The sequence below is a fragment of the Cavia porcellus genome, unplaced genomic scaffold (genome assembly GCF_034190915.1).
Source record: "Cavia porcellus strain 051 isolate PalLab524CR breed Dunkin Hartley unplaced genomic scaffold, mCavPor4.1 scaffold_4, whole genome shotgun sequence".
Lineage (NCBI taxonomy): Eukaryota > Metazoa > Chordata > Mammalia > Rodentia > Caviidae > Cavia > Cavia porcellus.
In genome coordinates this window covers 105,292,972-105,306,698 of record NW_026947487.1, presented here as the reverse complement: position 1 = coordinate 105,306,698, position 13,727 = coordinate 105,292,972, and the positions used below count along the sequence as shown (strand labels likewise).

The following is a 13,727-nucleotide window of genomic DNA, read 5'->3' as shown; positions in this document are numbered from 1 at the left end:
GGAGATTTCACTGCTGCATCTAGAATCTCTAAGTTATACTGCAACTAGGGCTCATACAAAGGGAACATATTAAATATCTTGAATAACTGTATTTATTTTTAAATTTAAAAACCACCATGGCAGCCTTTTGGCTGGTGATGGTAATTTCGTATCAACAAAATCTGTCTCATAGGTATATTAAGAGAATGCTTGTACCCTGCCAGACACAGATTGCTTTGAGTATCTTTATCTATGACAGTCTGACTTCTGCTCCCACCACTGTTAAAATTGTACCTGGAAATCACTAGTGACCTGCCTCAACTCAGCACATGCTAACATGAATTCTATTTATGTTAGAAGCAGCCCTTTTCAACATTATTACCTGTGCTTTGAAGGCCCTGTACTGGCTGATATATTTATGGTCATTGATACTCATTGGATACTATAAATACTTAAAAACAAATGCAGCATTTTGAGGACTCAGCATATGCTTCCTCTTCACCACATTTCACTGAGATGCGCTATATTAGGGATCTTGATGTATTTAAGAATTCAATATAAGAGAGTTTCAGATATTCTTTGGGCCCAATAATTGGTTTACCATTGTCATACAGCACTTACATGAACACTTCAGAGCTGAGCTATTTATCAGAATACAGACGATGAGTAAGCATGAGATTTCCTGGAGTAACTGACTTCAAATGCTTCCTTGAGCTCTGCTCCCTTCCCCACCCCACAGGGCAGTGTGACACAGGGCAGATGGTCTGAATGTTCCGGCGCTGGGCTTTGCAGCACAATGTTGGGAAAAGCAGGCTGCTAGTACACATCGGTTGTCCAGACAGCCCCTTGGACTCAGTGTCCACTACTTGGAGGATAACTGAAGACGTTTTGGGTGTACAAATACACTTCATGTTGTGCGCCAATCATGTTCATCCTGGAGAGAGTCTGCCTGTCTTAATCAGCCACTGGATAACCAAGCTTGCATTTATTTAGAATAGGAATTCTACTCCATTTATATAAGGTTTTTTTTAATAGTATCTACTTTATGCCATATATTGTGTACAGGGAGAGTCATTGTATAAATTAGTGTGTTCTGAATAAATAAAACAATCCTAACTCCCAAATGTTATAGTAACTGGCAAAGACATTATGAGTAAGTATTTTCTAAAGAACTATTTTTCTCCAAAGTATACAGGGCCTACTTAAAATGAAGCAAGACAAATGTGAGTCAATAAAACAAAATAGAAAGTATTATGAAATAGGAATTGAAGCTGGAATTCTGCAACCATTTTTGCACTATTACCTTGCAAAAAGAAAGGCAAATTACTTTTAAATTGAAACAAATTAATCAAATATAAGTTAGATTTCAATTCTCCCCAACAAACACTAAAGAATAAGGTTCTGTTCTACGAAACCTTGGCAGATCCTGAACCACTGTTTTACTTAGGGTTTTTTTTTTTTTCATTATGCAAGAACAAACTTTTGTCTTTTTTGGAGTAGCATCATCCCTGTTCTTGGGCATGAATTTAGACAGATGTCAAGTGAAATACAAATTCTGCTCCTGCTGTGTGACCTTAGAAAGCTATTTAACTGTCTTAGAGCTCGTGGCTCCCTCTCTAAATTGAAGATTCAAGTGTAACCTCCACATAGGATTGCTAAAAGGTTTAAATACAGTACTGTTGAATCTGTTGAAGCTGAATACACATGCAGGCTGTGGCATGGCCCAGGCACGGCATCTGAGAATGAGGAGATGGCTTGGGGGGCAAGATGGGCCACAGCTGAGGACATCTGGGGACTTTCTCCTAGGATAGTTCTCCTTAATTAGCATTGTCTGTTGCTTGGAGGGGTCCTTGAACTCCTCCCAAGATCCTGCTCAGGTTTCTTACATTTTCCACTCTAATCTCTTCCTTGTTTGAATAAATACAGGCTGCCCAGAGACCTTTTCTGTCTTAGCCACCAGAATCTCAAACCGTGCAGAGGGTTTTGATTCTCCTAGAGCTCTAAAATCATACCTTTTGTATCATATATTTTAAGCCTTTGCTGTGCATTTGTTTGGGGGATTGGGGATCTAGACCAGATCTCCGATATGGTACTGCAATGTAATCCACTTAGCAGGGGCTAAAACACATGAAAACCAATAAATGGAGGTTTTCTACTGCTTCTGCTAATGTTACTATCTTTTTATTAGCAGCTTGGCCAGGAATAAATGGCTCACAGAAGCTACTAAGTGAGAAGACCATAACAACAACAACAAAAAATACAGCAGAGCCCTCAACTTGGAGTAATGGGACACCTGAACCAAACCCACTCAATTTACCTTAAACTGACCACTGTACAATGCAGCCGGCAAATTGGAATCTGCATTTAAATACAGTGTAGTGTGTTTAGGTAGCAGACTGAAGCATGATGTGCTATGTCTTGCTGCTGGAAGAGGGGAGACAGTCACAGAATGACAGTACCTAGTACCTGAGACATGGCTATCACTTGCACATATGAGCTAGGAAACAACACCTAAATGCCCTGCCACACAGAAAGAAAGGATTGATTCTCGACCCTCTTGACTGTTACCTTTTTAAAAAGTGGTAACAGATGACTGGCAAATCTTCCTTCTCCCAATTAGAGACAAAAAAGAGAATCTATTCAATTTCTAGATTTAAGATGGAAAATTACTCACCATAGGAAACATCACCAAAGTGCAGAGCAGGAACATTAAAATGGAAGGTAGGTCCAATGACACAGCCTCTGAAAGGAGGAATACAGAGTGGGAGAATCCAGTGAATTCAAGGTCAGGATCAACAACTGGGGAGAGAGTAAGTACTAAAAACCTTAACTTGGCACCAAATAGGAACTACGAGGTATCTATCACAACAGTTCAAAAAACTGTTTTTCAAGACTCAAACCATGGGTATTAGCAAATAATGCTGTGATTAACTTATAATCTCATTTCTCCTAGGGATGCAGCAGAGGCAGAAGAGAACAATCACTAAATTGATGGCATAGAAATGTGGTTAATTTGGATGAACTTTGCATCATGTTGTTATTAACTCATCAAGTGTTATGTTTGTGTCTAGATGCACCCCCCCAGTCTCATTCAGTCATGGGCATAGGCTTTTAGAGTTTGTGACTATTTATGGTCCAATGCTGGGATTATGGGTGTGGATGCTACACTTTCCATGGGGGCGGGCAGCCTATATACACTATAAGGGACAGAAAGAGTCTTCTCGTGCACTCCTCCGTTTCTGCTCTTCTTGCTTTTGCTGTTTTCCAGCCACCATGAACTGTTGCCCTCTGCCATGTGCCGTCCTGCCTTGGAGCCATGGACTGAAACCTCCACAGACTGTTAGCTAAATAAATTTTTCCTTCTTTCATTTTGGGAGTCACGTAGTTTGTCTCAGCAACCAGAGAAAAGTAACTAACCCATTAAGAAATAAAAATTATAATCCTAATCATAATAACACCAAAGACTCAGTGATGCCACTAATCCTTGTCCCATACTTTTATAAAACTGTTTTAATTCTATTCTTACTACCACCTTACTGTGATCTTGGCCAGTTATTTTACCTTAGTTTCTCTCCCTCCAGTGTAAAAGAAAGGAAAAGTAAGAAAGGGTTAACAAAATTGCACAAAAGAGTCATTTAATCAGTGCAGAAATTGAAAGAACCAGAGAAAAATCACATTTGTTAAAAGGCACTTATAACAGAAAACTGACCATCTGGACTTAGAAGTGGTCATAACAATTCGAACAGGGACATTCTCTGAATATTAGGAGAACCGCTGCCAAGATTTTGCCATAGATCAGGGATATTTTATAATTATAATTTTAATGACCAAGCAAGAGATTGATCAAATTATTCTACAAAGTGAGACAAGTTGAATTTAAAATATATCCATGCTATAGTTAAAACTTTATACAATTACATATGCAAAATAGGAGGGAACAAAAACTCATGAGAAATTCTAAAAGTTATCTTAATTTTACAATGTGATTTATCTAACCACTTAAAATTTTATATCATGTAATTGTAGGAGCAAACAGAAATAGCAAAAATATAATATTTGTTCTGATGCTTCAAGTCATAGTAGCAAAAATTATGTGGTGTTGAGGTTAAAATACCTGACTTTTAATAAAAGAGTAAGAATCCAGAATATTAATTTCATTACCATTTCTTGGGCCCTAGTAAGTTTTTCTGACAAAGTAATAAGTGAGGTAAGTAGACGGTGTGGAACAGATGATAAATTATATGTGTATTTCAGTCTTCATTATATATATTGGGTGTTCAAGTTACTTTTCATAGTCTGAAGTATTGGACTATTTTGGAGACAGGAAACATTGAGTTTTAAAGGAAGTGAAGTGGAGACAGAATTCAGATCAGTTTCTCTGAGCAATTGGTGATTACTTTGGGGATAAAACCCAATATACATCTTTCTACTATCTGATTTTCCTTCAGGCTGAAAGAGATCAGAAATGAACATTAAAAAAAGAACAATGTCATAGGAATTTGGGGAAATGTTAATAACAAGAAGATGGAAACAGAGCCTTAACCTCCCCAGAGCAACTGGAGTACTCATTAGTCTAAGTTTATCTCAGAGAATGCTAACTCCTGATCATCCTACCCTAGTCACACGATGCTAGTGATACGCACTGCTACTCTGGGATCTTTAAGAGAAGAGAATGGAGACCTTAAAAAATTCATCCAAGAAATGACAGAACTGTTATTCAATTTTATAGGCTCCTGGAAAAAATTTTAAATGACAGCTTCATTGAGACCATTCACACATGACAAAAATCACTCATTTAGTGTACAAATCAATGTTTTTGCCACAGATATGTGCAACCATCACTACAACTTTAGAACATTTTCACTATCTCAAAAAAGAAATTTTATGTCCTTTAGCTACTGAGTGCTATCCTTCACACCAGATCTACACAACTACTCGTCTACTGATTTACATGGTTTCATTTGCCTATTCTGAACACTTCACATAAATGGAAACATGTAATGTGTGATTTCTTGTGACTGATTTCTCTCACTTGTCAAGATTTTTTAATGTTCATTCATTGTATGATGTTGTAGTATGTATCCATGCTTCATTCTTTTTCATTCATTTTTATGGTCAGATAAAATTCCACTGATTGAATATGCAATATTTTATTTATCTTTGGCCACCATCAATAATGCTCCTGTAAACATACATGCACAGGATTTTGTGTGGCTGTTTTCACTTGTCTTGAATACATGCCTAGGAGGGAAATTGCTGTATTTTAGGGTAACATTATTTACTTGTTTGGGGTGTTGTCAGACTGTTTTCTCAAACAGCTTCAATACCTTGCACTTTCATCACCAGTGCATGACTGTTACGGTTCTTTCACATGCTCACTAACCCTTATATTCCATTTTATTAAAGCCATCCAAGAGGGTATAAGGTGGTGCCTCATTGTTGTTTCAATTTTCATATCCTTGATGAGTGATGATGTCAACATTTTTCATGTCATTGGTTACTTGTCTATCCCTATTGGAGACATGTCCCATCAGAAGCTTTGTCTAATGCTTAAATTGAGTTATTTCTCTCTTTTATTATTGAGTCTTATTATTACTCTTATTATTGAGTCGTAACTATTCATATATATTAGATAGAAGTCCCTTATTAGATATATAGGTTCAAATACTCTCTCCTATTCTGTAGTTAATCTTTTTACTTTCTTTATACTGTCCTTTGAAGCATTTTACATTTTGATTAAAGTCTAACTTATTTATTTTTCTTTGGTTGCTTGTGCTTAAATATTACATTTGAGAATCACTGCCTAATCTAAGGTCATGCACATTTTATGCCTGTATTTTTTTAACTGCTTAATAGTTTTAGCTCTCACATGTTGGTCTTTGATTTATGCTGAGGAAACTCTCTTGTCTTCTTAGTTTGCTGCATTTGTTTCTTTTTAAATCATGAAAGAATGTTGAATATTATCAAATGTCTTTTTTAGTGTTCATTGAACTAATCAAGTGGGATTTTTCTTTGGTTAATATATGATATTAATAGTGTATTACACCGATTAATTTTTGTATGTTGAACCAATCTTGCATTTGTGGGATAAATTCTGCTTGGGTATAATATATTTTCTTTTATATATTGCTGGATTTTGTTTGCTAGTATTTTATCAAGGGCTATTTGTATCCATATTCATAAAATGTATTCATTAATTACCTTACATGTACATATGAGCATAACTGTACAGTTTCATCTTCCTCATTTTTGTATAGTCTTGTTTATGTGCTAGACATTGTATTGTGTAGGGTCTTTATGGTTCTGAATTACACTTGCTGATGCCAAGAAGCGAAGAAACTTGATTTGAACTTTGTAAGAGTTGATCTTCTAGAGCTTATGGAGAACCTCATGGGACCAGATGAATGCTTGTCATGGTATGTGAATTGTTATGGAGGCGGGAAGTGAGCTGATGTTCACACGCTGTCAAGGTGTACTCCCATCCTTGTAGCACTGTACACATGCCTGAAAGATGGGCTTGGACAAGTGTGGATGGGCACCTTTTAGAAGAATCAGTGTTACTGAGATACTTGGAAAGCAATTTTTAAAATAATGAACATAGATACATTGGAAGAGACGTATTTTCTGAGGGCCCTTTCCTTAGCTTGTAGGTGGTCTTCTTCTTACATCTTTACCTGAACTATCTATATATGTGTGTTTGAGTCCTAAACTCTTCTGGAAAGGACACCAATCATACTGGTTTAAATTCTACATAATTGTTAATTTCAGTGTATTGCCCATTTAAAGGTTCTATCTTCTAGAACAGTCATATTCTGAGATCCTGGGTGTTAAGATTACAACATTCAAATTTTGAAGAGACACAATCAGTCCATAACAGGGGTTATTTAGATAAGCTTGAGAATAAGTAACAATCACTTTTAAGCCGTGCTTGAGATTCTGCATTTCTAGTAGATATATGATCAATACATTTCCTAGGATCTTTTGCATCATCTGTGTCTATCTCTTTTCTTTGTTACCCAAAGCCCCAAGAGATATGTCAACTTGTGGATGTAGGGGGACCCTGCTAGAATAAACAGAACAAAAGAATTGCCATAGTGATTACCAGTTGGCTGCTGTAGAGTCCAAACAGTGCTGAGGCAATGTGAACTGAAGATACAATTTTTCTGTTCTGAAGATGCATCTTTATAAAAGTAATCAAAATTGTATATCTACCTAATGTTTTGGCTACAGGAACTTATTTCAAAATCAAAATGATCTTCACCTATCAGAAGCAAGTGGAACAGCCATCAAAAGACTTCTGACATCAAAGCTGTAAGTATCCAGTCTTGGTCGACTGTAAGTGAACTCTTTGTAAAAATTAGGTAATTAAGATAATTTAAAGAATTTTCCCAAAACAATAATAAAAGATAAAAGCTTAGAAAACTTGTGATAACAGCAAAAGCTTAGACAAGAAGATGATTTTATTCAGGTACTACTATAATAACTTATTTTCTTGAAACATCCTAAATGGACAGTAGTTAGAAATGCACATTTAAATTTTTAGTTTATAACAGTGGTGGTGGAGGGAGAAAAAAATGGCAGCTTGCTAGGGGGCTGGATTCAGAGTCTCTGCGGAGAAATCAGATCAGATGCTAGAATATGACAACATGGGGAGGGCCAGATGAATGGGTAATGATTCTTATTAATCAAGGTGGTAGCCAAAGGGAAAAATAAAACTAGGAAGAGGAAGGAAAAGAGCGGGTGGAGAGCTGAAGCCCAACGTGCTCATTGAGACCCGTTCTGCACTGTACTAGGCACACCTGGAGGATCCAAGGATGCGTTGAGACTGCAGCTGCCGATAACGGGAGTTGGCGATCCCGGGCCCTTAATGGGAGGACGCGGTGCAGTGAGCAGTGGATCCAAGGGGAAGAGCTATATTGGTTCTCCGCAACTGCTGGAAATTGGGACCTGGGGCCCCATGAAGCAGCCAGAGCCATCTGGCTGCGCCGGAGGAGACTCTGAGAAGCTCCTGGGCTCTGAAGCCGGACACCGTGCAGTTTTTTGACCAATCCGTGCTGTGCTGGGAATGCAGTGAAGACATGCGGCGCAGTGTGCAGTGGAGCCAAGAGGAAGAACTGCTTTGATTCCCGGTGAGTGCTAGTGATTGGGTCCCACGGCTGCTGTTGCTGGCTGGAGGACATCTTGGAATTGGGCACAGCCCAGTGCCGCGGCGGTGTCAGTGACACAGAGAGGACTGGTGGAGGACATCTTGGAGTTGGGCAGAGTCCGGTGCCACGGGACATCAGTCAGGTGCCCCTGGTGCAGAGAGAACTGGCAGGGTCTTCTAGGGCTGAAATACGCCTCTGGTTGGGATCCAATAAGCAGGTACAAAATTGTTGCGACTCTGTGATGTCCACAAGGTACAGCCTAACTTGTGGAATGACTGGCACAGAGGCTCAAGGCTAGCCTGCACCATCCCTGCATTCCTGCATGTACCTCAGATAACAGCAAATTGGGAGGGCAGCAAAACCCCAGTCAGCAGGCTTCAGAAAGACCCTAAGCAATAGGGAGAGGGCCAGAGACCCCCAGGACACACCAGTCTGAAAGAAACCAGCAACATGACAAGAGATAGAAATAAAAAATAGTCTCCAGCTGCTGAACCTGGGAAAATAAGCCCAAGAGAAGTAAATACAGAAGAGAGAACCAGTGCAGTAACCATCCAATACTAGACACAGCATCAGCGGACATAAAGAAATACCTTCATCCCTCATAGATGAATTTAAAACTGTACTTCTGATCCAAGTGAGGCAAGACATAAAAGGATTAATTAAAGAAATGATAAGTCTTGCCCAAGAGCACACAGATGGAAGAACACAGAAAATCAGAAAAGAAAGAGAAACCTTTGATGAAGAATTTTAACATAACCTAGAATACATGAAACAGATCCAAAGAAATTACTAGGAAATGAAAAACTCCATTGAAAACTGGCAAAATGCTTTGACAGAAACTAACGTTAGCCTTTTGAACCTTGAAGAGAGATTTATGATATATGATCGCCAAAGAAAAGACCTCTTAAAAATAATGAGGAACCAGAAAGAAACAATTCAAAGGCTAGAAGATGACAAAACGATACATAACTTAAGAATAAAGCACGTGTCCTGGTACCGGTAAAAACGAAAAAGACAAAAAAAAAAAAAAAAAAAAAAGAATAAAGCACGTGAATGAGGAAGCAGGAGTAACCATAAATGAATACAAAGATATTCACATATATATTAAAGGAAAACTTTCCAAGCATAGGAAAAAGAAAGATATTCAGATAAATGAGGCACACAGAACTCCAGCCACCTACAACCAAAACAGATCTACACCCAGACATATAATAATCAAGATTCCAGAAATTCACCAAAAGAACAGAATACTAAAAGCAGCCAGGGAAAAGAAGCAGATTACCTAAAATGGAAAAATTATCAAAATAACAACAGACTTATCAACACAAACTCTCAAATCGAGAAGAACCTGGGGGGAAATACTCCAAGCCCTGAAAGAAAATAATTTGCAACCAAGACTGATGTACCCTGAAAAAATCTCTCTCAAAATTAATGGAGAAACAAGATATTTCCAAGACAAGGAGGAACTGTGGGAGTTCATGGCCACCAACCCAACCCTGCAGAGAGTGCTGAAGGACACTCCAGAGAGAGAGAGAGGAAGGGATACCAGGATTCCAGCAACAGTGGCAGAGAGGCCTCAATGAATGGTGCAGACAGTGGAATGAGGGAGTAAGGTGGACAAATTATAGCAGTAAAGTGGAGTAGCAGACATGAGGCAGAGACGGTAAGCTATATTCTTTAATATAGATATCCTTGATATACTAAAAAAAAACCAGGCAGAGTAGATTAGGAGACAGGCTCCATCGAGATGCTCTGAATGGGAAATACATTCAACCCGAAGGAGGGTTAATAAACTGAAAGTCAAAGATGAGAAAGCAAAGCTCTATGCGACAGGAAACCAGAGAGAAATAGGGACAACTCATCCAGCAGCCACAGATAGACTGGAAAGCTATGACACTTTTGCACAGTGTAGAACTACACAGCTGGAAGGAAGGAAAACCCTATGACTTTAGTGAGTAAAGGAGTACAGCTCAAGATCAAGCTCAGGGGTAGAAAGTCCAGTCACACTCAGGTAGAAAACGGGCTGGCTCCCTAATCTAAAAACTAAAGGGGCTAGTGAGACTCAAAACATACAAAGCATCCTGAGAAGGGGAAAGGTGAAAAATAGCCTAAAAAAGGAAGGCAGAGGACATTGTTAATAGTGTATCAGGATTTAAAAGTCACAGTAGTCTGTCTGGTTTGATTTTATTTTGTTCTGGTCTGTGCAATCATATCAGATTTGAGGGCACAGACATCTAAACCAAAAATAGCAGGTTATACAATGGTAACTATTCTTAATTTCCTATTATCTAAAATTGAAACCCTGTATTGCTTACATTGTCTTACTATGACTGATCTTATTTGAATCTGGTTTGTTAGACAGCAGTTTTGCCTTGGCTGATTTTATTTGAATTTGGTATGCTTGATAGTATCAAGTCTAAAAGTAGAGGCAACTACTCTGAAGATGACAAGATATAAAAGATCTCCATATCGGTTTTGATTATTAACCGCTTTCAAGTCCTACAATGTTTTCAAAGTTGTGTTTTTATAAAAATAGCTATGTAATACTATGGTTAACTATATTGAGCCTGATGATGTGGACAAGTCAGTTGAAGATAACAAGAGAAAGCATAGTAACTATGGTAGATCACCTAATATTGTGGTCTTATGTGTCTTTTTCATTGCATGTTTTTCTAGGAATTTGTTTTGTTGTCTTGTTATGATGTTTTTCCCTGTAATATAGAGAGGATAGATATACATGTAGAAATTCACAGATGGGAAGAATTTTTTAAACTATTTACAGGAACAGTTATATAATGCACAATGTAATGTACAGATACTCTGAAGAAGAAGAGACACTAAGAAACCCGATGCTAATTCTGTAGCATTATGATATAAAACCTAGCAATACTATTATTCACTGTTCAGAGTAATATTAGTCTAGTCTCTTAAATTCAGTTTCAGCATACGTAAAGATAAGGATAGCCACTACGAAGAGAATGAGAGACATTGTGGTAGTCATTATTGACTTCCCAAATGTCAGATCTTGAAGACCTAAAAAGCCTTCATCATCCTGTAATGATTTGATTAGTTCTATAATATGCAGTATGTATTCAATGTGTGTGAAGATGGGGACAACTATTTGGAAGAAAACTAGAGACAATAAGATAGACAGTGAAGATCTCCAGTGGACTTGCTTTGAAATCTGTATTTCTTTAAATTGTTTCTTTATGAACTGTTTTTGTTCTGTTTTGATACATTTAATCTTACCCTCTTTAAGATAAAAAAACAAGTGTGTAGGACTGATAACCATATTACTAAGTTTTTGTTGGATCATTGAGCAGAACTGTTGGCAGTGTTACTATATGAATGTCACTTTGTATGCTTTAATTTTGTAACCTGAACATCTATTTTTAAGATAACAATATGTAACTTATCAACTAGTGATTTCTTACTGTTTATTTTTCTGTAATTCTGTATTATTTCTACCCTTTTTCTTCATGTTTTTTATCTTTAAATAATAAAAAAATTTCTTGTTAAAATTTCAGATGAACAAAGATTCAAACACATATCTCAAAGAACATTAAAAATAAATTTATATTTTGCAATGACTAAAAAAAAAAGTGGTGGTGCACCTAAGGTATGCATGTTATTTGATCTTATTCTTTTTACGATAAGAGATTGTTAACGTATGAGTTGTTTCCAAACTGCAGTGTTTGGCATTTTGCTGTAAATAAGTGAGTTCTGGGTTGCAGTCTGGGCAGTCAGTCTGTAAAAGGTTCATCATCATTGGATTATAAGTTTAAAACCTAGAGGAACTAGCCCCAAATAGTATCTGTATCTATAGTACAATAAGTAACACGTGTCCATGAGGGAAATGCTGTGGCAATTTAACAGGCTCTATTATCCTGAGGTATTCATATCAATAGAGATTGTTACAGACATCGAAGTCATGATCAAGAGAGCTGTGGATAAAAACTTCCGCTTCACGTTTGTCCTAACTGTGCCTTACCTAATGGTCAGTTTCACAGGCTCAGGTGCCCCGTTAACATTGATCAGGAACTCTTCTTCAAAGTGCCCCAGGATGCCAGAACTGAATGAGATCTGGACAGCTTGGACTCCGCTTGGTTCGATGATGCCTTCTTTGGGACTGAAAACAAAGCAGGCTCCCAAAGCCGACGTTGGAGGGATCACATTGAAGAGGGCATCGATGCTGCCTTTGTTGGACAGTACAGCCTGTATCAGTAAAAGGCAAAGAGGGAAAGGTCAAGGGATCTGTGATCAATTTGCATGTAAGTAAGTGGCTACATTATTTAACACCATACTTGGAACCCAAACGAAACTTCTTGGAGGAAATGAAAACTCTCATATCTTGAATGTCTGAAGATAGGACTTCCTAGCCCAAAAGTAAGCCTATGTTTTTAGTGTCCTCTTTAAAATGAAGTTAGTCTGCTAATTTTCTGGCACCACAGTATTGTTCATATGAGGTGTGTGTGTGTGCGTGCGTGTGTCTGTTTGTGCATGCACGCATTTGTCTGGGTACGCGCGTATGTATACGCAGCTCCTGCCTGACACTCAGAACTCCCACGTGTAGTCTTCATCTGCTGCTCCTGTCTCTGTCTTCCCCATTCATATACTGACTCTGCATCAGGTGCATTGTTTGGTCCTGGCTTCCAAAGATACCATGTCCATTCCTTGCCAGTGCTGTCCTCACATCCAGAAGGGCGAAAAGCATTGCCTTTTGTTTTATAAGGGCTCCCTCAGCCTGTAGCTACAGCACTGAAGACAGGCAGGGGTTAGCAGGAATGTGAACTGCATGCCCAGAAGCTAGAAGTTGAGGGGAGAGGATTCCCAGAGGAGGGCCAGTGTGGACAGAGGTCAGCTCTGAGAAAAGGTAATAGAGGTGTTTGTGTTTTTTAAAAAACACTTAGACGTCATTCCTGACCCTGAAGAAGAGGGTGACTGCACTGCAGTATGATTGCAGGATGCAGAGGACAAATGTTTAGGGAGTGGGTGGGCGCGGAGGAAATAGTGGTCGCCTACTTTAAATTCCTTGTTTTGAGGGTGGGAGTGACAAAGAAGTAGGGAGGTATTTTAGAGGCCACTGAGGGCATCATATTTAACGAGATGAGGCACACGCAAGGCCCTGCCTACAGGAAGCACCCACAAAGTGAAGCTTGTTGTCAGCAGGGAAGAGGGCACGGTGGCTGAGGGAATGGGGTCTGAGCAAGGCTGAGGAGATTCAGTTCAGGGGCTCAGGCTGCCTCGCAAAGAGAGCACAGGGAGGAGAGAAACTAAGAGGCCTCTGCAGAGGAAGACTCACGTCAGCCAAGGCAAGATGGCCAGTGCACCAGAGCAGACACCTAAATAGAGGCTGCTTGCTGTTTGACGCACTTTTTAAATGCTTAGCTCCCATTTCCCTCACTTTGCATTTCCCTGCTACTCTGGATTGTGCTTTCCCTTCATTTCTCTTTTTTTTCCTTCCTTTATCTCTTTTAAAGAGGCCACATAGAAAAGTGATTATGGCCGGCGACTCTGGAGCAAAACTGCCTGGGCTTGAACACCAGCTGTGCCGTTGACTGACGAGCTACGTGACCTTAGACAACCCGTGATTTCTCTGTG

At 38.8% G+C, this 13,727-nt stretch overlaps 1 protein-coding gene across 1 annotated transcript in view; it reads right to left on the bottom strand.

Annotated features, from left to right (window-relative positions):
- The window catches only part of Hydin (HYDIN axonemal central pair apparatus protein), a 411,964-nt gene that overhangs the window by 239,617 nt on the left and 158,620 nt on the right, over window positions 1-13,727 (bottom strand). Inside the window, exons 12-13 of the mRNA XM_023565963.2 lie at window positions 12,118-12,341; window positions 2,654-2,721 (exon numbers count right to left, since the gene is read on the bottom strand). Coding sequence (XP_023421731.2) covers window positions 2,654-2,721; window positions 12,118-12,341 — 292 coding nt within the window. The remainder of the gene's footprint in view (window positions 1-2,653; window positions 2,722-12,117; window positions 12,342-13,727) is intronic.